We start from the raw sequence: 26,916 nt of genomic DNA on the forward strand, positions 1-26,916 counted from the left end.
AGGAACACTTAAGAATTTCAAAAGGGACACACTGCTGGGAGCACTGCAGAGTGATGTGATGTTAGTTCAGTCTCTGTGACCTGCAATGAAATATCTCCCATTTGTGAAATGTTGGGAGAATTAGGCTCTATTGTTCTGTTCCTGAACGCCTCCATTGGGACGGAGTGCGATTCTTGTGTTGGTGTATTGTGGACACTCTTCATAGGAATTTGAACAGAAGCAATTTCCAGGGACAACTGAATTAGAATCCCAAGCACGCACCTGCCAAATTGAATGGCTCTTAAGGATAGCCAACCATGAAGCAACCCCTCCCCCACTGCCTGCTTCTGTAGGCTTCTTTTTTATTTACTTTATATTTTTTAATTATTTGAGAGTTTCATAAATGCATATTAATGTGTTTTGATCAAACCTACTAATTCTCTTCCCTCCAAGTTCTCCTTTACTTATTTTATTTTTTAGTATAGAATAGAGTTTACTCAGGACATGGGGAGGGGGAGTTGAGAGAAAGGCAGAGAGAGAGACAAAGAGACAGAGAGAGAGAGAGAGACAGAGACAGAGACAGAGACAGAGACAGAGACAGAGAGAGAGACACACACACACACACACACACAGAGAGAGAGAGAGAGAGAGAGAGAGAGAGAGAGAGAGAGAGAGAGAGAGAGAGAGTGTGTGTGTGTAAAGGAATAGAGTCTGGCCATGAGAATGTGGAGAGAGGGAAGAAGGGAACAGGAGGGAGTCTGAGGGGCAGGAACAGGAGGGGAAGAGAAGGAACAGGAGGAGAAGAGAGGGGACAAGAGCAAGAGGACTCCTCTACATTTTTGAAGGAGTTTGGTTTCCCCGAATGGAAATCGAATCCAAATTTAAAAACATGTCCTAGCGCCACTTTTCACGGAAACCCTCGTTTTTGCATAACTATTTTCTTTTTAAGAAATGTGGTAAAATCCAGTTAGATAGAAATGTGAGGAAAATGCTAATTATGTTAAAGCATAAATGAGGCTGCAGGAAAGTTCCAGGGACAACGGAGGAGAGACACTGGCATCCTTTACCTTCCGGCCCTCTAATGCTACTGGGAACTGCCATAGTTCTCACACCACTCACACACACACACACACACACACACACACAGAGAGAGAGAGAGAGAGAGAGAGAGAGAGAGGAGTGTGCACTCTGAGAAAATACCGTGACTTTTCTTTCTGCCCCTTACAGCTCCCCACGGGCCTTCTTTTACTATTGGAAAAGCTATATGGCTCCTCTGGGGCCTGGTCTTCAACAATTCTGTGCCTGTCCAGAATCCTAAAGGCACAACCAGCAAGATCATGGTGTCAGTGTGGGCCTTCTTTGCTGTCATCTTCCTGGCCAGTTACACAGCCAACCTGGCTGCCTTCATGATCCAGGAGGAGTTTGTGGACCAAGTGACTGGCCTCAGTGACAAGAAGGTAAGGAAAACCCATTTCCTGGATGTCTGAGGTTTCATGCTAACTGCTATCCTCAACAGGGGTGATTCAAGGACCTGACCATCTACTCTATATGAAGCAGGAGATTTCTCCCACAAATTGGATATTTATCAAATAAATCAGAGTAGGCATCTTAAACTGTGGCCTGGTGTGTAATGGAGTCTTTCCCAGCATCTCCGTGTGGTTGTTTCTCATATCTGTAAGATCTTATGGATGCTCACACTGAGGCTCTACAGCTCGGGATCACCATGTAGCACTGGCTGAACCTCAGTCTCCTTGGGGATTTGCTAATGAGGAAGGTCTGCTGCCTAGAAGAAGAAATGGTGTAGAAGGGCTATAGGTACCTTCTGCCCTCTGTGAACTTCAATGGATCTTGTATCTATTATGTGCCTTGGATTTCTGGCAAGGGACATTTCTGAAAGTCAGATATCTATAAGCTCTAGCCAGAGACACAATTACTTCATCTGTTCTCCACTATACAATCAAGTCAGCCTGGCCAGCGACACTTACAACTCTCTGGAATGAGTACAAAGGTTTCCATCACCCCGTGTCTCTTTAGATGCTCTTCAACACGCCCCTGCCTCTGTAAGCTAGGCACCATGGCACCTGCTCTCCTCATTCTGCACTGAATCCCAGAGAGAACTGTGGGGTTTGAGTGACTATTCAGAAATTCTCGCAGAGGATGAAGAGAGGTAAAGTGGGTTCATTCTCCTATTGAAATTTTAGCTCAGGAAACAAATCTTGACTTGCTAAACTCAGCAGTGCTGAGCCTGCAGCACAGCAGAGATTTTCTGTCTCGTGTGTGGGGATAATTTGTCTCTTTATAAAACCTCCCTGTCGCATCTTGTTGACATAAGTCTGCATCTACCCGTTCGGCATTCATCTATAAACTGCTGAGTAGAAAGTCAGCCCGCCCGTGAAAAGCCGCTGCAGCTCATCCACAGCGCGCACTCCTAGAGAAAGAGGTACGTGGTGTTCTAGAACTGGAGAGAAGGCGGCGAGAGGTCAAAGATGGAGTCACCTTCGCAAAGGGCACGCGGAAGCGCCGCGCCTCTCTTAAGAGGCCAGGAAAGCTATCTGGAGTAGATGTCTTGCCATGCCAGCCTCCTCCCACGCATTCCCTTCATTTTCCTCACCAAAGCTCGCTCCACCACTCCCATATCTCCAACCTCATCCCCAGGCTGGTGCCCCCGGGCCTCCTGGGTCCTGTGTGGGGGCCATTTTACCCTAACTTCTTGTGGCTGCTCTTCCTTGAACTTCAGATTGGAGAAAAAAATATCAAGCCTGCTTAGAGATCTTTCCAGGCTACTGGGGTTAACCTGACAGACTGAGCCAGAGCTCTGGAGAAACTCGAGTTTTTAGCAGGAGAAGTAAACAATGCAGAATGAAACATCAGAGAAAAGGGACGTTTTAGGCGGGGGAAGGATCTTAAGGGATTAAGTCGATAAGATTAAAGTTACCTCAGGAAGGAGGGGCTCAGAATTGGCCCATTTCATTCTGTCTCTCTGTCTCTTTCTCCCTCTCTCCTTCCCTCCCTCCCTCCCCTCCCTCCCCTCTCTCCCTCCAGTAGTTGGATTGAACCATGGATCACTTGCATACTGCTACTGAGCTCTATCGCCAGCCTTCCTTTCATTTTCTCTTGGGAAACTGGGTCTCACTACATTGCCCAGGCTGGCTGTGAACTCATTCCGTAGACCAGACAAGCTTCGAACTTGTAATCCTTATGTTTCAGTCTCTTGGGTAATTGGAATTAGAGGCTTGCAGTTCCAGACTTTGGAAGAAAAGGGTTTTTTGTTTTGTTTTGGTTTGCTTTGGTTTGGTTTTTTTGTAATAGTAATTTGGTACCTAGGGGGTGTTTGCCTAAATTCATATGTGCTATGTTAGATATGTGTACTCTGCTCTTGAGTCCACTGGAATCTTCTAGATCTGTGTCCCCCCCAACTCTGCTGGCTCTTAGCAAGCTTTGCTCACAGCAAGGGTCTTTATCACTGCCGTGGTAGAGTTGAGGTCACAGGTCACCTGTCAAGAGCATGAGCAGCACAAAAGTCTCTTCAGATGGACAGATGGTGGCATGTGGACTCTTCAGAGCTAGCCACAGAATCAAATAGAGACTATGGGACAGAACTGTGACCAGCTTCCTGTCCCCCCCTTTCCCTGATTAGTTTGTCATCCTTAAGTCATCTTCTGAAGTTTTGGCTCATGGTTCGGATGGGAGAACCCCATCTGAAGCAAGTGTCACCCATAGGCCACTGAAGTATTGCATCTAGAGGTAGAAAAGTTAGATCTCTGTCTCCCTTCTGCCAGGACTAGCCACACCATGTGACCTCACTGCCTGCTGGTTCTTCTCCGTAAATCTAGGACTCACCCTTTTGGAGAACGTCACAGGATGCTAGAGCTGCACCTGTACACTAATTAGCTTTCTGTTGCCATGGCAAAACAGTGACCAAAAACAACAGAGAAGAGGGGTTCATCCATCACCAAGGAAAGGCAGGCACTGGGAGGCAAGAACTGAAGCAGAGACCATGGAGTAAGCTTCTTAATGGCTTGCTTCTAGGCTCAGGCTTACTTACTGTTCTTAGTTACAAGACCACCTGCTCGGGGTGGACAGGACCCTGCTACATTGATTACCAAGTAGGGAAATGGCCCTCCCATTTCCACACACCAACCTGATGGAAGAGAGTCCTCTTCCTAGGTTTGTTCACATCAAGTTTATGAAAACTATGACAACTTTATGCCCTTTCAAGTTGTCTATAGGCACGAAACACCATTCAACAACTCTATTCTATGATAGGGTCAAAGACTCGATTCCTAGAGGAAGGGACTGGGAAAGGCAGTGGAGAACTCTACCCTGAACATGAGGCTCTTTCACAAAATCAGTTGAAAATTAATTTTGCTCTCTATCATGCTCCTGTGGGTGCAAGTGGAGGTCAGGGGTCAATGCCAATCGTCTTTCTCAGTCACTCTCCACATAATGATTTTGAAACAGGACCTCTTACTAAAACCAGGAGCTCACTGTTTAGAATACACTGACTGACCAGCAAGCTCCTGGTATCCCCTTGTTTCTACCCCCTCTTCTCTCCCTCAGTCCTATGGTTGTAGCTGTATGCTGCCATGTCCAACTTGTTCATGCTTGCCAAGAATCCAGACTCAGGTCCTCAGGTTTGGGCAGCAGACACCTTACCTACCAAGCCATCTTCCCAGACCCTTTGTTCCTATTTCAAATCTCTTGCATTATAGTTTGACATCTAAATAATATGGCCCCTTGTACGAAAACTAATTTTAAGCACCAATCACATGCCTGACCTTTTCTGGTTCAGAGGTACCCGACAGCAGATGCTATAACCTCATGGGACCCAGCTTCACTTCCATACTTAGAGCATCAAATGCAAGCTGATAGCTCTTTTAATTAAATGTTTGATGCAATTCGATAAACAGAAATTTTCTGAGTAAATAATCTAAATGCTCCTAGAAGATTAAGGACAGCTACATCAGGAAAGTTTGCAAAGTGTTAATCTACATTGAATCAATCTGTTTTAATATGGTACACAGGAGTTGTTTTGCTTCCTTGTTTTAATAACAAATATCTGAGTAACCCTTGGGTTTGAGAGGTTTTTTTTTTTTTCCAACTATTGCTTACTGTGAAAGACAGTGTTTGAGGTCCATAGTGTGCTTAGATGAACCCGGGCTTAAGTAACGAGTAGGTGAGTCTGTGAAGGAAGCTTCCAGAGACTATAAAGGAAATCTGGAACGTTAGTGAGGACCCTTTCCAAAATACTGGGAATGACACTGACAGAGAATTCATCTCTGTGAGGAAGATCATCTCTTTTGGGATCAAACAGACCTGAGTTCAGATCTGAACCTTGGCCTCTGAGGGTCATAAGACTTCCCAGTATCCTCAGGGATCAATTTACAAACAAAAGAATATTGCTAGTTCTGCTCTGGGAAGGTGGATATGAGGATTAGGAATAATCTTCTTACCATGTGTAGGCTACTTGTGTTATTTCCTCCTTCACACTTCCTTCCACTTCCCCCTCCTTCCTTCTCATCCTCCTCCCTCCTCCTTGTCATTGTCGTCATTACCACCTTGTTTAAACTATTTCACTTCTGGAGCCTGGGAAGTTATTGTTCAGGTTGAGACCCCTGAAACTGCCCATGCAGGGTCTTAGGGGCATCCCAGGCAGGAGAGCTGCTTGCTTTTTTCTCAGAGTCTAGAGTCTAGGTGTCTTGGTGGCAGAGGGAGGCCACAGTCTTAGCAGGGAGGTCTCTGTTCCAATTTCCTTCCTGGAAGACTCTCTGGTTGGTTTCCCGTCGAGATGCATGTGCTGAAGAGACAGCTTGGTCCTTAAAGGGCTTCTCTTGTAGTGCACTAAGATCTGAGCTCTGTTCTCAGAACCTGTGCCAAAAAGGCCAGGCATGGTGACACAAGCTCATTATCCCAGTGCTGGGAGGGGCCACCTAGTTGGTCTTTATTGCTCACTGGCCAATCAAACTGGCCTGCATGAAGTGTCCCAGGCTAGTGGAAATTCTTTCTTTGAAAAGAGGATGGCCTCTGAGGGCCACACTGACCACACTGGACATTCCCTCTGACCTCAACATGCCCTGCACTCATGTACATGTGTGCCTGTACACACATGATTAGCTCATACACACAGTTATGAGGTATTATTGATTTACAGTCAAGGGAGACCCACCTCTCCTAATCTACAGCTTGAGCTTAGGCTTCATAAGAATACACGATGAAGAAACGCCCTGGTTAATTGCCGAATTTATTTTGCAAATTATATCTCTCGGCTTTGTGTCTGTAGCTTCAATCATAAATGCTTATAGCTTATTTGCTTAGATGACCTCCAAACCTGTTCTCAGACTAAACAGATGAAAGATAATTAGGAAAAGATTCTGTGCTTTCCACACTGGAAGAAGACTGACTAAAGCTACGCTGGGTGGTGAGAGTCACCAAGAACAACACACACGTGACCACTGTGGAACACAGTGATGGGTGATGAGAGTCACCAAGAACAACACACACGTGACCACTGTGGAACACGGTGATGGGTGATGAGAGTCACCAAGAACAACACACATGTGACCACTGTGGAACACGGTGATGGGTGATGAGAGTCACCAAGAACAACACACACGTGACCACTGTGGAACACGAATATGATGTGCATGAAGCAACCGAGTTACATGCCAATTCAAGCATGTTATGAGTATTTCCCAAAGTTATGCACAGTATACAGATGAGAGAAACAGGCTCCGTGGGCTTCATGGACTGCTCTGAACAACCTAGTTCCCAAGTGGGAGATGAGGAACCTTGAGGAGCTGGGAGGAGCTTTCCTGGTCGGGACCGTGTGATGATGCTCTGTGGTCCTAATGACATGGGAGGCTCTGCATGAAGCCACAACCCCTGCTCTTTGCAAGAGTGGGTGCCTGGCTGGTGGCAAGTCTCACGAGCATCATTCTCGTAGGAAACATGAGCCATCTATAGTATGGATCTAGTTGAGAAGAGGAGCCATTCAAGACCTTAACTTTTCAGGTTGAGGGGGTGGTCATCACTCTCCAGTGAGCCACAAAATTTATGAAAAGGTTGGAATCTTTGAAACAATTTGTGGATGGATGATAGTGATAGTTACATAAAGTATGTTTAATGCCAGTGAAGGATACATTTAAAATGTTCTATGTCCTATGTTCTATCTATTTCAATTTTAAAATATATGAATGTACTTTGAAATCCAGAAAAATACAGCATTGTGCCATCAGAGTGTTTTACATATAGAATGGTGTGTGTGTGTGTGTGTGTGTGTGTGTGTGTGTGTGTGTGTGTGTCTGTGTGTGTGTGTACAGGAAACGATGAAAAGTGTATGGCAAATTATTTAAAACTGGGACAGTCTTTGCTCTAGCGAGGAAGATTTCTGGGTGTTGGGGCTGACTGATTGGGGTTGTTGCTGATGCCTGAGGATGTGGGGGCCTCACAGAGACTTAGGATTTGTCTGTCTCTGTGCAAATCAGAGGGACGTACATCTTCCTGCTGTATCTCTGCTACAGTTGAAGAATGAAGTGGAAGGCTTTTGGTCCAATAGACCATTTCTCCATGTGTCTGGGGATTGGAGGTGGCTGTCACAGCAACGAGATTTATGGGTAGTGCTATGAGAACTGTTTCCCCAGAGCCTCTGACTGTGGAACAAGGCAGCCCTGACTGGTTCTCTTCTAGTGATGAGAAAGGTTGCTGTGTGGCAGAGTGAGGATCCTTATGGTGCACTCACTCTCTCTCTCTCTCTCTCTCTCTCTCTCTCTCTCTCTCTCTCTCTGTCTCTGTCTCTGTCTCTCTCTCTCTCTCTCATATTCACACACACCCATATGTATATGTGTTCATATATCATATAATACATGCATACACATACATATATATGTGAATGAGCATATACATATACACATATATGTGTATACACATCCTTGCACATACATGCACACACAAACATACACAATGCATTCACATACATATACATATGTAATATACACATGCATGCCATATATACATGTGCACACACACACAATGCAAAGTGAAATCAGGCAGGAGACTTTAAATCAGACAATGGGTGCCCCTCCCCATCCCAAATGCAGTTACTGCTGCCAATTCTGCTGCAGCATGTCTCATTTACAAAAAAATCATCTTCATCTAGAACTTGTAATTAACAGTGAAAGAAGTGGGAGTTCTGGAAGCAAGACTAGCACCTCGGTTTGGTCTCTGTCTTGAGTAAACGTGGATGCTTTCTCTGGCTGTTCTGTTTTATGGAAAGCATGCAGACCTGCCAGACCCCATGAACTGTGGTCTAAGAATTAGCGCTGGTTTGCTGGAAATTCTCTTACCCTTTCAGAATCTCCAGATCCTCATCAAAATTTTATATGCTTTTGAGACAATGCCTTGATATGTGACCCAGGTTAGCCTTGAACTTGTGACCCTCCTGCCTCTGCCCGAATGCTATGATATGGATGTGGACCAACATGCCCACCTTTTACACGGGTCAAATATTTGAAACCCCAGGTTCCTCATATACAAAATGAAGTTGTAAAATTAATCTCATACCTGAGATGCAGTGAGATCACATGACCAATACCTTTAGAAGTTTGGGGCACACTGCTATCCCTTTGTAAGCCCTGGGGAAACGTCAGTCATTACAAAATAACTGAACTGACAAAACATGGGTCTTTGTGATTATTACCCTAGTTTCATAACTCACAGTCTATAGGAAAATACAGCTTGGGCTATTGCTTCTGCCCACAATGAACAGAGGTACTGAAGTATTAGTGTCTTGTCTGCTGCTACTGAAGAATGTTCCATTCTTCAATTTTCATAATAACTCTATAAGGGAACTGCTGGTACGGTCTCTACTACAGGTCTGAAAGACACATGGGAGACAGGAGGGCATGAAATGACTTACCCATGGTCCCTAGTTGGGAAGGGACAGTCTTAGCTAAGTCTCATGGCCCTGCCTGTGCTGTCTCTAGGGACAATTGTAGATTTAGGATGCAGGCTATACCAGCTGACTTCTAATTGAATCAAATCCCCTAAAACATCATCTGAGCATATTTTGTACATAAAATGTTCTAATCAAACCTTTTATGGTGAACAATTCATGCTATCCTAATAAAATGTGAACATGATGCTGGCGTGATGTCTCAGACAGCCAAGTGCCTTGCAAGCATGAGGATCCAAGTTTTGTCTCCCAGAACTCTATACACACTATAACTGTTTGTCTGTGTCAAAACACAAGGTAGATTTTGTCTTGAGAAAGGATGACTAAGATTGATATCTGCCCTGCAGATGCAGGCACATACATTTGTATCTGTGCACACACACACACACACACACACACACACACACACACACACACACACACAGTATGGACAGGAAAGAATCATGGAGCACAGAAAACGTCCATAAAATCCGAATACTCAGGAAGCAGTTAGTGGGGGCTTTCGATCATAAACTTACCCCAGGTCGGCCACAAGCCAGGCATTGTGGCTGGTAAACTGTTAGGACTCCACTGCCTGTGTAAATGGTTGACTGGAGGATGAATGAGTCATAGCATATGGCCATTTTCTGGAGCTGAGATCAAGGTATGATTGGTAGTAATCGCAGAAGGAAAGACTGTCACAAAACAAATAGTTGACTTTGTATGAAGTAGACCCTCAGCTCTTGCAGCATACCTTGGTGCCAACTATTTGCCTAGCATGGTGCTAATTTAATGGCCCTGGAAAGCTAACCCCAGCAAATATTCATTGAGCAACAGACCAAGCCCTAATCTTACTTCTGGGGAACAGAATAGAAAATGGAATAAAAAAAAATACAAGGCAGATGCTGTCCCACCTCCCTAGAGATCACAGGCCCATAGAAGATGTGGCTGGGCACAAAGAGCCTGAGCAGATCTCTTTTGCTGTTCTGTACTGCTACATGCTGAATGGCTGCCACTGTGTGAATGAATGCTCACTGGTGTCTTCTCTCTCTCCCTTTCACCGTTTCCTCCCCTAACTGCCCTCCAGTTCCAGAGACCTCATGACTATTCTCCACCTTTCCGATTTGGGACGGTACCCAATGGAAGTACAGAGAGGAATATTCGTAACAACTACCCCTATATGCACCAGTACATGACCAGATTCAACCAGAGGGGAGTGGAGGATGCCTTGGTCAGCTTGAAAACCGGGTAAGAACAATCGTTCCTTCTTCTCTGCAGGCATAGGCTCTTTAAACCCGACAGAAACAGACTCTGCATGGGTTGGTGCTTATCTCTGAGAATCTTCTGGAGAGGTACCGCAAGCTAGATGGCCCCCAGCAGAGGAGTGTTTGTGTTAATCTGATGAACATCATGGGCTTCCTGTTAAGGGAAAGCAACCAACAAAGTATGGTAATGTGAAAATCCCAGAGGGGTTCCTTAAACTGATAAAGAAGTTGGTCCAACTCCATGGGATATCTTAGCCAAGTAGAAAGACCTAAAAAAGGTTGAGAGCTTTAAAGAAAGGAAAACTAGATTTCCATTAGCTTATTTTGGGGAGGGTAAAGTGCTGGTAACAGCTTGACAGTAAATATTGATGAAGGTGGTGGGGATGATGTTCAGAGGCAAAGTCTGTGTCTAGAATGCAAAAGTCCTGATTTCACCCAGAAGACAATGAAGAAGGAATGGTGTGAGGAGAAAGGAAAGACATAAGAACTCAAACGCTTTCTAAAGTCACAGCCAGAGATCTGGTCTACCCATTGACATGGGAGAAGGAAGCAGTTTTAGTCAAGGGTCTCTAGATTTTTACTCAGGTTGAGTATCCTGATACCAGCCCTGGTTCTGTAAGTACCATCCTTGGGGAATGTTTGCTCTGTTAATTTCTGGATAACTCCTTGGTTTGGGTATTTTCCGCACATGAGTGCATCAACATTCATCATATATGTACATATATATATATACACACACATAGTATATGTACATATATGTTTATATTACTTATATATAAGTTCATATATATGTAAACACACACACACACCACACACACACACACACATACACACACACACACACACACACACACACAGGAAATCTATTAAAATGGCTTACAGACGGTTGTCCAGTTAGTCAAACAATGGTTATCTTCTAATAGAAGGCCCAAGAATACAGTAATTGTTCAGTCCATGACATTGGATGTCTCAGATGGTCTTCAGTATATGCTTGCTAACAAAAACAAGAAGGCAAAGAGAACAAGGTTTTTTTCTTCCATGTTCTTTATGTAGATTGCAGTACAAAGTGTGGCTCAGACTAAATGTGTATCTTTCCACCTCAAAAGATCTGGATTAAATGTAGGTCTTCTTACTGAAAAGTATTTAATTAAGAAATAAAATCCTCACAGGCATTCCCAGTCAGTTGGTTTTTAGTTAATTATAGGTATGGTCAAGTTGACAACCAAGAATACTCATTATAAATTAACACCTTGACAACTTGATGTGCAATCATATCTCCTTAAGTTATATTTTCATTTATGAGTGAAAACATGCAGGTCATCATTATATCTAACATGATATAAATATTACTTGTACAACTGTAAATACATTGTAAATTTTGAAGTGGGTGGTAATATCACCTGAGGGACATTCTTTGAGTATCTAAAACTCAGCTATGATAACCACTGACATTCTCTTAATTGATATTATATGGTAAAGAAATAAGGGAAGAAAACATAAATATCTGTACAAACACACTCTTAGCAAAATATGACAGAAATGCTCAAGTCAATTGTAATCCTCACTTATGCAACTGGTAACATCCTTGGATGGTATTAATAAGTACCCTCCTCTACTACCCATTCTGCATTTCCTCCACCCTCAGCAAGCAACTCAGCAGGTCTTGGTTCTAACCCTGACAGAGTGATCTATGGCTTCATTCCTGATGGGTCTGTGCCCTTTTTTATCTTGCCTGAAATAGTTTCCCATTGGCTTTAACCAGAACCACCCTGTGGCAGTCTGAATATGGTCGGCCTAATGGTACCAGGACGTAGCACTATTAGGAGGTGTGGTCCTGTTGGAGAGAGTGTGTCACTGTGGGCATGGGCTTGGAGAGGCTTTCTTCCTAGCTGCCTAGAAGCCAGTCTTCTCCTGTTTGCCTTCAGAACAGGATATAGAACTCTCAGCTCCTCCAGCGACATGACTACCTGGACGCTGTCATGTTTTCTGCCATGATAATGGACTGAACCTCTAATCCTGTAAGCCAGCCCCAGTGAAATGTCCTTTATAATTTATGAGTTGCCTTGGTCATGGTGTCTCTTCACAGCAATAAAGTCCTAAGACAGAAGTTGATACCAGGAGTTGGATACTGCTGTGATAGGCCTGACCAGGTTTTTGTTTGGAGGAGTGTGGGTTTTGGAACATTGGATTTGAAAAGCCATGGAATGCTTTAAGTGGGACATTCTGGTAGTATATGGAAGACATTGGTGCTGAGGGTGATTTGAACTCTGGAGAGCATTCTTACGATGCTTTGGTGAAAAATGTCTCTGCCTTTGCCTGTGTCTGAAGAGTCTACCAGAGGCTAAGCTAAACAGATTTAGATTCATTGTGTTGACAAAAGAGGTCTCAAGTCAACCAAATGTAGACTGTGGCTCATTCTTATGAATGGCATTCTAATAAAACATAGCAAGCTTACAAAGAAGAAATACAAAATGTATGGTTTAGGTAATAAAGGGGCACCAGTATGTGAAACGGAGCTGAATCCTGTGTTCAAAAAGATAAACACATTAAGAAAGTAGTGACTTCAGGGCAAGATCCCACCCAGCTAAGTTTATTGTTTATGTATTTGCAGTTGAACAAGGAATAGTTATGTCACGTTAGGCACTATTACCTGACTATTGTTTTCGTTTCTACTTTTATTCTGGAATTAACTACATTCTGGAAATGGAGGACCCAGACTTTCGATCTGCATCTGGAGGAATAGTGGCCACGAAAAGATCAGGGCCAGGCATGATAGTACACGCATGCCTTTAATCCAAGGAAAAGCCTGGCATAGAGCAAGTTCCAAGTAGAGAAAAGCTTAGGTCCAGATGTGGTGATACACACCTTTAATCCCAGCACTCAGGAGACAGAGCCACGCAGCAGATCCCTGAGTTCAAGGTAAAGCTATAGAACAAGTTCCAGGACAGCCAAGTTTAGGCAGTGAAGGAGCTGGGAATCAGAAAGCTGGTGATAATGTAATAGAACAAGAGAGCCATGTTCTGGCTCCTGCAAGCAGTAGAACACAGCAGCTTTGGTCCTGTGTCTCTGGCTTTAGAGAAAAATATAGAAGGGACTACTGGGGCAGTTGATGCTGGTTAACTGGAGCTAAGACAGTAGTGGTGATTAAGAAGAGACCGGCATCACTGAGGTGAAATCTTTTGGGAAGTGTTTTCGGAAAGCACAAGGAATCTGTGTTCTAGAGATAGCCTCATTCTGTTGCTGGACTTGGTAATATGTAAGAATCAACCAAGTGGTTCTGGTTTTGATGGCATGAAGTGGTCATAGAAAGCAGCGGCGGCTTGTCACTGAGAGAGGCCAGGGCATTCCAGTAATGAATGTGCAGTCTCAGTTGCACTTGACTGCCCAGGCCTGAAGGGGCCATGCAAAGAAGCTGAGATTTGGCACCATGAAGAGAAATTATGAGAGGCTATTGGTGAAGCCCAGTTGAAGAGGAGGATCCTGGCTATGGGAGAAATTATACTATATGTTGGCCACTCAAAGAATATACCACATTCCAGAGAATCCTGCCTCAGCCCTAAAAGCTGTTGCTACCTAATTGTCATTGTAACTGTGACATCGGGCTGTCTGTTCAGGATGGTGGGAAACAAGGTAAAATCAGTGCATTCCATGATCATGGGGCCAGGGTCATACTTCAATACCTGTGACACAAGTTCCATGGTCAGAAACTATCCTGCATGGAATACCATAATGATGGATAAGGCATTCTGTAAGTCTGTGGGTTCTGTAAGTGTCTTGGCAGAAGCATTACATTAGGAAAGGCAAATCCATAACCAGAATGAGTATCTACTCCAGTAATGACAAAGCATGTCCTTGCCATGAAGAAAGTGGTCCAATGTAGTCAATATGGAACCGGATCACTGACTCTGGGGAATGGTGCTGTATCTGGGCTCAGTATTGGTCTTCGATGTTAGTAGATCTAGCTGTCAGAAGCAGCTGTAGTCAGGTCAGTCTTTGGAACCCACACATGCACTCACAGACGAGTGCATCTGCACATACAAGTGCACATACATACACACAGAGAAGATACCTCAGGGTGAGGAGTTGGTTCAGCTGGTTAAAGCATTTGCCACACAAACATGAATAGCTGTATCTGATTCAAAGGAATCTATGTTCATTTGTTTTTTTTAAAAGCCAGGTGTGGTGGCATTTGAAATCCTAGTACAGTCATGATGGTGGTGGTGGTGGTGGTGGTGGTGGTGGTGGTGGTGGTGGTGGTGGTGGTGGAGGAGATGGTGGTGGTGGTGGGTTCATTCGAACAATCTGATACTGAGTCTGGCTGCCACATGTATGTGACATACATGAATGTACCCTCCCCAAGCCCCCACACATAAGAGAAAGAAAGCTACCACATTCAGTGGTCGTAAGCTCAGGCTCTGGAGACAGGCACTGCCTCTTCCTACTGTTAATCCTGTGAGTTTTGTGTATGACCTTTAGTTAATCATCCTGAGCCTCGCACTTAAAGTGGAAATAATCACAGAATTCTGTGACAAACAAGATGGACGAATGTGTTAGAGAAGGCATTTTGGGTAGCACCTGGCAGAAGATGGTACTTATTGTTATTGCTGTCATTTGTTACAAAGGTTAAATTCCATTTGCACATCTTCAAAAAGTCAGGGATGTGTGAAATACAATTTAGAAGGATTTCATTAAAATGATTTCATTTTAAATGAAGGAGTTTTATAATGAGAGAAGTTTTGATTATCTAGAAAATTAGCTTCAGTGGGGACTTAGTCTTCTGGGGCTTCTGAGCCTGACATGTGACTGCAGGTAGTCTCCTCACAGGTCGTCAGCTGTTTCTTCTTGCTACTTACTTTGGGGAAACTAAGAAGCCCCTCCACCCTGTCAAACCAAACACAGATCTATGCACAGTTCCTCAGGAGTACTGTCAGAGAGGGTTCTACCCTATCAGACCTGCGTTTTCAATTTGATTGGTATCTTAGCCAGACAGGAAGAACATTTCTTCTGAAGAGAAGCCCATGACTTATGCAAAACTCACACATGGCTTGTTCTGGCTTGGAATGACTTAAAAAACGTTTTAAATGCACAACAACATAAAAAGTCAGATGTTCAATGAATTGTCCGATGGCTCTGTACTAACTGGTTGCAGGTTAGTGGTCCATGGCAGTAGCCACGCACACCATCTTTAGCATCATCTTCCAACCACTCTTGCCACTTCCAGAGCTGAAGGACAATTGCCGCTGTAAGAACCCATAAACAACGTCAATCTGCTCATTCCACTTTTCTGTCTGTCTTCCTTAGCACAGCATTCTGAGTGTGAGGCTCTTGCAATGAGTCCTAGGTTTCATTTCTTACAGCAGTGTAGAGTCTCATGAATGGCACACTTGACAAGTTTATCTTTCCTTCTCAGTCTTGGTGAGTGCTTGAGTCCTGTCCTGCTTGGATCCCTTTCTAGGGATACCCTTGTGTGTGCTTTGGTTTGCACATGCTTCTCTTTGTGGGCATTGCTGGGGCATGGAGTGTGTATAGATTCAAGTTATCAAATACCACAAAAGAATTTTTATGACTTAGCCATGGTGTGAGTTTTTTTCTTTTTTTTTTCTTTTTTTTTTTTTTTCTAATTTTCGGAGCTGGGGATCAAACCCAGGGCCTTGCGCTTGCTAGGCAAGCGCTCTACCACTGAGCTAAGTGAGTTTTTTTTCTAAAGGTTCTTTTCACAAATATCTACGGTATTGCTTCAGCTGGACAGACAGACCATGAACACAGCATGGATAATATCATTGAAGGCTATCTGGATTCTTGTTGCCCATTTGTCACCCAGAACCCAAAAATGGGTTATTTTCCTTCATTTTAAAAGGTATACTGGAATGAATTAGAAAATATCCTGAGTGAGGTAACTTAATCACAGAAAAACACCCTTGGTATGCACTCATTGATAAATGGATATTAGCCAAAAGCTCGAATTACCCAAGATGCAATCCACAGACCACAGGAAGCTCAAGAAGAAGATGCCCTAAATGCGGATGCTTTCACTCCTTCTTAAAAGGGGAAAAAATATCAATAGGAGAGGATATGAAAGCAAAGTTTAAAGCAGCAACTCAAGGAATGGCCATTCAGAGCCTGCCCCACATGTGGCCCATATATATATACAGCCACCAAAACTAGATAAGATTGATGAAACTAAAAAATGCATGCTGAAAGGGACTGGATACAGATCTCTCCTGAGAGACACATCCCGAGCATGCTCAATACAGAGGTCAATGCTAGCAGCAAACCACTGAACTGAGAACAGGACCCCCTTGGGGGAAATTAGCGGAAGGACTGAAAGAGCTGAAGGAGCTTGCAACCCCATAAAAACAACAATGCCAACCAACCAGAGCTTCCAGGGATTAAACTACTACCGAAAGACTGTACATGGACTGACCCAGGGCTCCAGCTGCATATGCAGCAGAGAATAGCCTTGTTGGGGCACCAGTGGAAGCGGAAGCCCTTGGTCCTGCCAAGGTTGGACCCCCAGTGCAGGGGCATATGGGGAGGCAGTAAGGGGGATGTATAGGGGGAATACCCATATGGGGGAGGGGGAGGGGAGGGAATGAGGGCTTATGAACAGGAAAACAGGAAGGGGAATAACATTTGAAATGTAAGTAAAGAAATATATCTAATAAAAATTTTTAAAGGGTATGCAGTATTAAAAATAAAGTATTACAGAAGCAGAAACCAGTCATGGTTACAAATTGTACAAATTGTTTCCTGAGAGCCATATAATTATGACATCCATCTTGGAAAACATGGGCAGATGGTGGTCTGCTCTGGATTCGATCTCCCATGTAAGGGCTGCTTTGGGTTGTTCCTTCAAACCCAGAAGCAGGAGCTAAAGGGACATGAATTACTCCTTCGGTGACAACTGTAAGATAGGTCGTTAGGGATGAGAGCGCAGCAGGGCTCTGCCATGAAGAGTTGCACTCACTGGGGTTAATGCTGTTAGAGTGTGTTTTGAATAAACTCCATTGTTAATTGAATAAATTAAGGTTTGAATGGGTAATACATTTGTATATTTCAAAATTTTTAAAAATCAGTATGTTGCAAGCCTTTCATCCCAGTTCTGCAGGAAGAACATCAATTTGAGGCCTGACTTTATGAAATGAGTTCAAGACTACCCTTGGTAACTTAGTGATACCCTGTCTCCAGATAAGAAGGAAAAGGAGGGATGGGGGTATAGTTCAGTGATAGAGTATAAAAGAAATAGGTGCAATGTCCTGCGTCACCCACAACAGAACATACATGAAAAAACAAACAGCTAAATTCTCCTCCATGCTATTCTTTCTCTGCATCGGACTCTTCCTCCACATTAACCAAACACATTTACCCTATCTTCTACCCCCTGGCATCTTCCAGATTATCAATGCATAAGCTTTCATCTGTAAAGGAGCCATGTTGTATTTATCTGATGCCTTATTGATAGAGAGTTGAGTCATCTCCAATATTTTGCTATTGCAAATAATTTTCCAATGGAGACTAGCCATACATATCTTGTGTAATGTAAAATTAACTTCTTGAAATAGTTGGTCAAGCATTACATATATTTTTAACTTTGGCAGATGTTGGCAAATTTCTTTTTTTTTTTTTTAGAAAAAAAATGTACATTTACCATGTAAGAGAAAGTCTATTTTTCCAAGGTGGTTACACACAGTTAAAAGGTGGTTACAGCACAATTCCCAGTTAACCTGACTGCTGGATCTACTAACATTAGAGACCAATATTGAGCCCCAGATATAGCACCATTCCCTAGGGTGACCAGTCATACAGATTTTTCACTTGCTTTGTTAGTTATACCAAGGTATTTTCTATTGCATGTGGCTATTGTGAAAGGTCTTGTTTCCCTAATTTCTTTCTCAGCCTGTTTATCATTTGTACAAAGGAGAGCTACTAATTTTTTTAAATTAATTTTATATCCAGCCACTTTGCTGAAGTTTATCAAGTGTAGGAGTTCACTAGTAGAATTTTGGGGGCCACTTAAGTATACTATCATATCATCTGAAAATAGTGATACCTTGACTTCTTCCTTTCCAATTTGTATCCCCTTGATCTCCCTTTGTTGTCTGACTGCTCTAGCTAGAATTTCAAGTACTATACTGAATAGATAAAGGAGTGAGTGGGCAGCCTTGTCTAATCCCTAATTTTAGTGAGATTGCTTCAAGTTTCTCTCCATTTAATTTGATACTGTCTGTTGGTTTGCTGTATATTGCTTTTATTATATTTAGGTATGTGCTATAAATTCCCAATCTCTCTAAGACTTTTAATATAAAGGGGTATTGGATTTTGACAAAGGTTTTTTCCACATCTAATGAGATAATCATGTGACTGTTCTTTGAGTTTGTTTATGTAGTAGATTACATTGTTGAGCTTTTGTATATTGAACCATCCCTGCATCCCTTGGATGAAGCCCACTTGATCATGGTGAATGATGATGTTTTTGATGTGTTCTTGAGCTTGGTATGCAAGAATTTTATTGAGCATTTTTGTACTGATATTCATAAGCAAAATTGGTCTGAAGTTTTCTTTCTTTGTTGGGTCTTTGCATGGTTTAGGTATCAGAGTAACTGTGGCTTCATGGACTGAATTACACAGTGTTCCTGCTGTCCCTGCTGTTTCTGCTGTTTCTGTTGGTCCTGTTGTGTGGAATAGTTTGAGGAGTATTCATCTTAGATCTTCTTTAGAGGGCTGGTAGATTTCTGCACCAAAACCTTCTGACCCTGGACTTCTTTTGGTTGGGAAGTTTTTAAACAGTGTTTCTATTTCTTTAAGGGTTATGGGACTGTTTAGACAGTCTACATGATCTTGATTTAATTTCAGTAAATGGCATCTGTATAGAAAATCATTCATTTCATCTAGATTTTCTAGTTTTGTCAAGTATAGGCTTTTGTAGTAAAATCTGATCATTTTTCAAATTTCCTCATTTTCTATTATTTTGTCTCCCTTTTCATTTCTGATTTTGTTATTTAGGATGCTGTCACTGTACCTCTCAGTCAGTTTGGATAAGTGTTTGTCTATCTTATTTATTTTCTCAAGGAACCAGCTCTTGGTTGATTATTTGTATTGTTGTGTTTGTTTCTAATTTACTGATTTCAGCCCCGAGTTGGAGTCTGTCCTGCCATCTACACCTTTTTGGTGTGTTTACTTCTTTTTGTTCTGGAGCGTTCAGATATACTGTTAAGATGTAAGATCTCTCCAATTTATGAAGGCACTTAGTGCTATGGCTTTTCCTCTTAGCACTGCTTTCGGTGTGTCCCATAAGTTTGGGCATACTTTGTCTTCATTTTCACTAAATTCTAGAAAGTCTTTCATTTCTTTCTTTATCTCTTCCCTGATGAAATGAAAATTAGAGAGTTGTTCAGTTTCCATGTGTATGTGGGCTTTCTGTTGTTTTTGTTGTTATCGAAGACCAGCCTTAGTCCATGGTGATCTGATAGGATGCATGGGATTATTTCAATCATCCTGTTGAAAGCTTGTTCTGTGTCTAATTATATGGTTAATTTTGGAGAAGGTTCCATACTGAGAAAAAGGTAGATTCTTTGATTTGGGGGTGAAATGTTGTCTAGATATCTGTTAAATCTACTTGGCTAATAACTTAAGTTAGTTTCACTGTGTCTCTGTTTAGTTTCTGTTCCAATGACCTGTCCATGGGTGAGATTTGGATATTGAAGTCTCTCATGATTATTGTGTGGGGCTCAATGTGTGCTTTGAGCTTTAGTAAGGTTTGTTTTACAAATGCGGATTCCTTTGTATTTGGGACATAGATGTTCAGAAATAAGATGTCATGTTAGTAGGGTTTTCATTTGATGAGTATGAAGTGTCTTTCCCCATCTTTTTTGATTACTTTTGGTTGAAAGTCTATTTTATTGGATATTACAATGTCTATTCGTGTTTGTTTCTTTGGACTGTTTGCTTAGCAAACCATTTTTCAGCGCTCTAAGGAAGTATATGTGTTTGTTTCTGAGGTGAGTTTCTTTTGTGCAGCAGAATGATGGATCCTGCTTAACAGATCCAGTCTGTTAGTCTGTGTCTTTTTACTGGGGAATTGAGTCCATTGATGTTGAGAGATATCAAAGGTCAGTGATTGTTTATCCCTGTTATTTTTGATATTGGATGTGGTATTGTGTGTGTGTGTGTGTGTGTGTGTGTGTGTGTGTTACTCTTCTTTGGGGTTTGTTTTGAGATGATTAATTCCTTGTGTTTTCTTGTGTGTAGTTGCCTTCCTTATGTCAGAGTTCTCCCTCTAGTATCCTCTTTTGAGCTGGACTAGTGGAAAGATGTTGTTTAAATTTGGTTTTGTCATGGAATATCTTTGTTTCTTCCTCCATGGTGATTGAGAGTTTTGCTGGGTATACTAGTCTGAGCTGGTATCTGTGGTCTCTTAGGGTCTGAATTACATCAATCTAGCATCTTCTGGTTTTTAGAATCTCTGTTGAGAAGTCTGGTGCAATTCTGATAGGTCTGCCTTTGTATGTTACTTGGTCTTTTTCCCTCACAGCTTTCAACATTCTTCTTTGTTCTGTACATTTAGTATTTTGATTGTTATGTGTCAGGGGGATTATCTTTTCTGTTCCAATCTATTGGGTGTTCTGTAGGCTTCTTGTATGTTTATGGCCATCTCTTTCTTTAGGTTAGGGATGTTTTCTTCTATGGTTTTGTTGGAGATGTTTTCTGGCCCTTTGAACTGAGACTTTTCTTCCTCTTCTATTCTAATTTTCTTAGGTTTGGTCTTTTTGTTGTGTCCCAAACTTTCTGGATGTTTGGGTTAGGAACTTTTTACACTTTGCACTTTGCATTTCTTTGACCGATGTATCAATATCTTCTATTGTACCTTCTATGCCTGAGATTTTGTCTTCTATCTCTTGTACTCTATTGGTGATGCATGCATCTGCAGATCCTCATCTCTTTCCTGGGTTTTCTATCTCCAGGCTTACCTCTATTTGTGATTTCTTCATTAAATCTATTTTCATATTAAGTCTTAGACTGTTTTGTTCAATTTCTTTCCCTCTTTGATTGTATTTTTTCTGTATTTCTTAATGGATTTATTTGTTTCTTCTTTAAGGGCTTCTACCTCTTTTCCTGTGTTTTCTTGTATTTCTGGAGAGGAGTTATTTATATCCAACATAAAGGTCTCTATCATTTTCATGAAATGAGATTTATAGTCAGAATCTTGCTTTTCAGCTCTGTTAGGGTATCCAAGGCTTTCCGTGGTAGGAAAACTGGGTTGTGATGGTGCCAAATTACATTGGCTTACTGCTGCTTCTGTTGTTGTGCTTGCATTTCACCAGCTGGTTACCTCTAGGGCTAACTGGCCTGCGTGTTAATACCAGAAATAACCAGATACCTTTTAATCTATCTATCTATCTATCTATCTATCTATCTATCTATCTATCTATCCATCCATCATCCATCCATCCATCCATCATCCATCTATCTATCTATCTATCTATCTATCTATCTATCTATCTATCTGAGATAGACTTTTACCATGTTGCCCCAGCAACGCTGCCGTATTTCATTCACTGTCCCAAGTGCCAAAATTACAGGTATGAATTACCACCTTGACTTACATTCTTATTAATACAGGCTCTCCCATATCCCAGGCTGACCTTCAGAATACATTTTTTAACTTCTGATATCCTTGCTTCCTCCTTTCAAGCACAGAGTAATGAGGAATACAACACCACCCTGTTTTACGCAGTGGTCAAACCCAGGACCTTGGACATGTTAGGTTCATGCGTGAATGAACTGAGCTGCATCCCAGCCCCTGGCTTCCACTCTAGGTGATTTAGGATTTTTCTTATAGTATGGTATGAGATCTGACTCCAAACCCCCAGATAATGAATAACTGTCAAAAGACCTGATGTACATCTATTGTTTTTATTTCCACATTCTCCCATCAACTCTGCCACAGTTAAAGACCCCCTTTCTCCATTTTTCACCATGTTTCTTAATTATTTTTAGTATTGAGTATATTAGTGTATAAGAATAAGATCATCGTCATCATCATCATCACCACCACCACCATCATCATCATCATGATGTTTTTTTCCTCACTTTCCAGCATACAGCATCTATACAAAGTTTTATCTCTCTGCAAAATAGGCACCCCACTTATTCTTGGATTGCTGAAGTTTACGACATCTCCTTTGTACTGTCTCCAGCACCTGTGGTCAACAGACACTGCTTAGACCACCCTGAGCATGAAGCTCAGCTGTTGGCTCCTGTCCCTGGCTGTATGATTCTCAGTAGCATCCAAAAGAGAAAAGAAAAGAAGTGCTGTATACATGGCCAGGAAGCACTGGTTGTCAGTTTCTGAGAAGGCCTTGCATACTTCACAGCTTCAGCTCAGGTCCAGAGACCCAGGTTTGAGTCCTGGCTCTACATTCAGCCATGATTTTGAACAAGCCGGACCACCTCTTAGTCTCAGGTTTTCCAGGGAAAAATCGAGGTTGCTGACTACTTTGATTTCTGAAATAGCCTGAGAGTCTTTTGTTTGCATCAACCACATATGAAGACAGAACTCAGATAGATCATATTGAAAAACCAGGACAAAATCAGGAAGGATTAAGAAAAAGAATTCTAACTTCCAGTGTTTCCAAGCTTTGCTGATAAGCTAACATTATACAAGTCACAGGATAATTTGCTAAAATGCAGATTCCTGTGCCTTGTATGGGTTTTCTGTCTATCCGTGGTGAATCTTCATTTTAATGAGCAGCCCCCACCAGGTGCTGGTGGTTCTGAGTCATGGGAAATTTTCAGAACAGTTACTTTAAAGGAGTCTCATAAACACAGTGGAACGAGACAGTTTTATAAGCAGTAGACAAACCAAATGCTTATCTTTAGAATGAATCAAAGCTGGAAGAAAAGCAGAGAAAGACTTTAAATTATGTTTCTCTGTATATTTGAATTTGTAATAAATGAAAGCAGAGATGTTATCAAGTAAGCCACAGAAAAATAGGATTTGATGTGTAAGCACTGAGATTGGTAAGATTTTCAGAAATGGGCTATAGAGGAGCTGTTAGCAACCCCAGGTTTATTGATCAATGTTCTTCAAACAGAGCTCTGTTTGTTTTCTGATGGTATGACTAGATACCTACAGAAACAATCTGGGGAGTCAAGCATTGTTTTGATAGAAATTTCAGAGCTTGCACTTCATTGTGGACATGGGGTGTGGCAGGGCTGCCTACATCCTGGAAGACAGGAAGTAGAGTAGAGTTGAGACAGGAAAGGATGACATACTTCCTGCAGACAAGCCAGGCATTTAGTAGTTTCACCCTTTCCCAATAACCTCAAAACCACTGAGAAGGGCTGAGTCCTGGTGATCTCATCCTGTCTGGAATTCTGCTCATAGACCCGCTCAGCAGTATGCCTCATGAACTTGGTACATCTGATCATCATGTTGGTGATCAGAAATAACCATTGAAGTAGCCTAAATCTAAGTCAGTGGGGATGATAATAAAATAAGTCCCACTGAGCCAGATGGAGCAGAATCCCCCTGGGAAGGGCCTCGGAATAAGCTCTGCCAGCGATGCATGCTGATTAGATTTTGAGAACATCTGCTCTAGAAGAGAGGGCAGTTGCTGAATGGGACTGAGGCTTCTAGATTTACAAAGACTGTGTCATTCATCAAGTGTTGGCAAGGGGGCAAAGCTCCCATATCAGACTTAAGTGAAACATGGTCCCTTGGACTCCAGAGAGAAAGGAGTTGAAGATACAGTGGGATAATTGGTGGTTGTACTTTAGTTCATTTTAATGTGCAGTTATTCGGACACTGATGTAAAAGTCTAACTTTTCTCCCCTCCTTCCCTTCTTGTATTTAAATTTTTTATTAGCATATATTATCCCTGCAAAGTCATGAGGTTCATTAAGACATTTCCATCCATGGATTTATGAAGCACCGCAGTCACGTACCGCATTTCCTGAGCTTAACTTTTCAGCTCTCAGAACCCACTTTCCAGTTTCCTATCTGATTTCTTTCCCAGCCAACACCATAGACAAATAGACTCCTTGTCTCCCTTCACAGGCAGCAAAGTGAAGAATTACTTTAAAGGGAAGATTATTGTTTCTTTTGAATTTTTTGTTGTGATAGAATACAATTACCATAAAAATTATCATCTCAGTTGTTTTCAGTAAATAGGGTCAGTGATGTCAAGTGTATTCAAGATGTGGTACCAGTATCACGACCACCTGTCCTGGTTTCATTCTGTTGTTCTGATTCAACACTGATTGAAAGAAACTTTAGAGGACTAAAGGGTCTATTTGGCTCACACTAACAAGTGATACTCCATCGCCAAGGAAATTCCAGGCAAGAATTTAAAGCAGAAGTAATAAATAAATGCTGCTTATTGACTCATTGGCTGGCTTATGCTCAGCTAACTGTCTTATACAGTCTAGGACCAGCTGCCCAAGGAATGGTGCTGTCCACAGTAGTCTAAGCCCTGCTACAGAAACTAGCAATCAAGACAGCCTTCTTAGCCAAGCTCTCTGGCTAGTTTGATCTAGACAATCCCTTGACTGAAACTCCCTTCTCAGGTGACTTTGTGTTGTCTGAAGTTGCCAGCTAAAACTCTTTTAGGAAACCATCTATTCCCCAAATTTTTCATCTTCTGAACATCAAACTTGGCATCCTTCAAACATGAAACCTATTCTTCTTCCTATGACCCTGGTAACTAGCATTCTAGTTCTTATCTTTATGATTTTGACCACTGCAAGGTCCCTGTTTAAATAAAATTGAAAAGTGTGTGTGTGTGTGTGTGTGTGTGTGTGTGTGTTTTGTGGGTTCTTTATGTCTTTCACATATTAATATATTGACCTCTTACCACACATGTGATTTGAACATGCGTTCTATTTGGTGAGCTGCATTTTCCATTTCAGTTACATTGACAATATCACTGATGCACAATGTTTAAGCATTAAGTCCATGTTTTTACTTGAGCTCATCTTTTTACAAAGCTCAGGTTGATTGTCTGTGTGATGATAGGGTGTGTGTCCATGTTCATGGATGTGTAATGCACATGTGTATATGATTCCATGTAGAAGCCAGACGACATCCTCTGGCATCATCCCTTTTCACCAAGGTTTTGAGATCCGGTCTCTCACTTGGACTTGGGTCTCAGCTGGCTCAGGTACGTTGGTTGGGCTGTGAGCCCCAGAGATTCTCCTGTTTCTTCCTTCCCTGCACTGGATTTCAAAAAGGTACACCACCACGTTTTACCTGAGTGCTGGTTGAACTCAGGTCCTTTGCTTGTTCAGAACATACTGAGACATCGCTCTAACCATCATTCTTTATGATAAAAAGCAGAACTATGATTCCACATCCTTGCAAGGGCAGAAATATCTTCACAGCAAAGCAAACACTATATTTTTAGTCTTTGGCACAGGTTTTCAAAGACCATGACATTCAGGGAGGTACATGTTTAGGAGGGACTGGCTTAGTGACTCTGATATCCATGGTCCTTGGGCTTTTAGATGTTCATCTCTTAAATACCAAGAGATGGAGTTATCTCTATTTTCAGGGAGACAGGATGAGGAAGAAGAGTAGGAGACATTCGGGAGGAGAGTACATGGTGTTGGGAATGTAGGAGAATGTTACTTTAGGTCTGGATACATTAAACTGGAAGGACCTTGGACCATTATCTCATCTCATATGCATCCTACTAAGACATTGTAGTTCATGAGCTGCAGTCCTGAGTGAATGGAGCACACGCCCTTACTCTGTCCTCAATACTCTCTGAGCTAGGTTCCGTTTTATTCGCTTTCAGAGATGAAGAACATGACGATCAGCAAGATGAACAGATGGCACAACAAGCTATTTAGCAACAGCACTGTATGGTAGAATTACCAAGCACAGGGCTCAGGCTTGCCTCCCACTTGGCAATGCTGGCTAGAGAATTAGGTGGATAGGAATAGTGTTCAAGGTAGGATTAGAAAGTAGAGTTGTATGGTCCTGTATAATATGTGCGTCTTGTGTAACATACTGTGAGATGACCTTAGAGTTGATACAACACAGCACCCTTATTTCTTCTCTCAAAAGAAGCTGGCCCAGCAATGCAGGGAGAGCGGAGAGAAAGGTAGATGTGGGCTGCGTCAGGAGGGTTGCTATGCTGAGCAAGTTCTTTCAAGGATACCATCTGAGTGGGGCTTATTTGCTATATTTTATCAGTCAGACAGAATCAAGCACGCATGGTTCATTTTCAGCTGCTGAGTTCGAAAGCGGGCGTAGACATCAGCGCTCAGCGAGCTGTTCTAAATGGGATCACGTCATCTCGGGAGAAAAGCAGATCGACAATGACCTGGTTTCTGAGATCCACCCCCACGCTGCAAATACAGCTTAAAAATAATTGCTACCACATCATACAGTTAGGGCTTTTTTTTCCCTCCTTAATAAAAACTCAAGAAAGCAGAGACATCTTTCTTCTTTTTGTCCTTGGAATAACTTCCTGCTAAACTCCATCAAAAACAATATTAAAAGATTTTCAAGGCCCTCCATTAAAAAGTGTTAAAAATAGGAAAACTGGAGGTTGGGGAGACATTGAATGAAGTGAATTCCCGGTTCTGTAAACTCAGAGATGGAGACCCAGGGAAGAGAAGAGGAAGAAAGGAGATGAAATGGAAATACACCTACGAGATGGGTCAATCAGATCAGAGCTTGCCCTGTAAGCACTAGGACCTAAGCTCATCTCCAGAAGTCATGTATAAATCTAGCAT

General features: G+C 42.2%; 1 protein-coding gene across 1 annotated transcript in view; it reads left to right on the plus strand.

Annotated features, from left to right (window-relative positions):
- Grin2a (glutamate ionotropic receptor NMDA type subunit 2A) overlaps positions 1 to 26,916 on the plus strand; it is a 422,244-nt gene that overhangs the window by 335,319 nt on the left and 60,009 nt on the right. Inside the window, 2 exon segments of the mRNA NM_012573.4 lie at positions 1,207 to 1,436; positions 9,996 to 10,156. Coding sequence (NP_036705.3) covers positions 1,207 to 1,436; positions 9,996 to 10,156 — 391 coding nt within the window.

This window comes from Rattus norvegicus, chromosome 10 (assembly GCF_021556685.1).
Source record: "Rattus norvegicus strain SHRSP/BbbUtx chromosome 10, alternate assembly SHRSP_T2T, whole genome shotgun sequence".
NCBI lineage: Eukaryota > Metazoa > Chordata > Mammalia > Rodentia > Muridae > Rattus > Rattus norvegicus.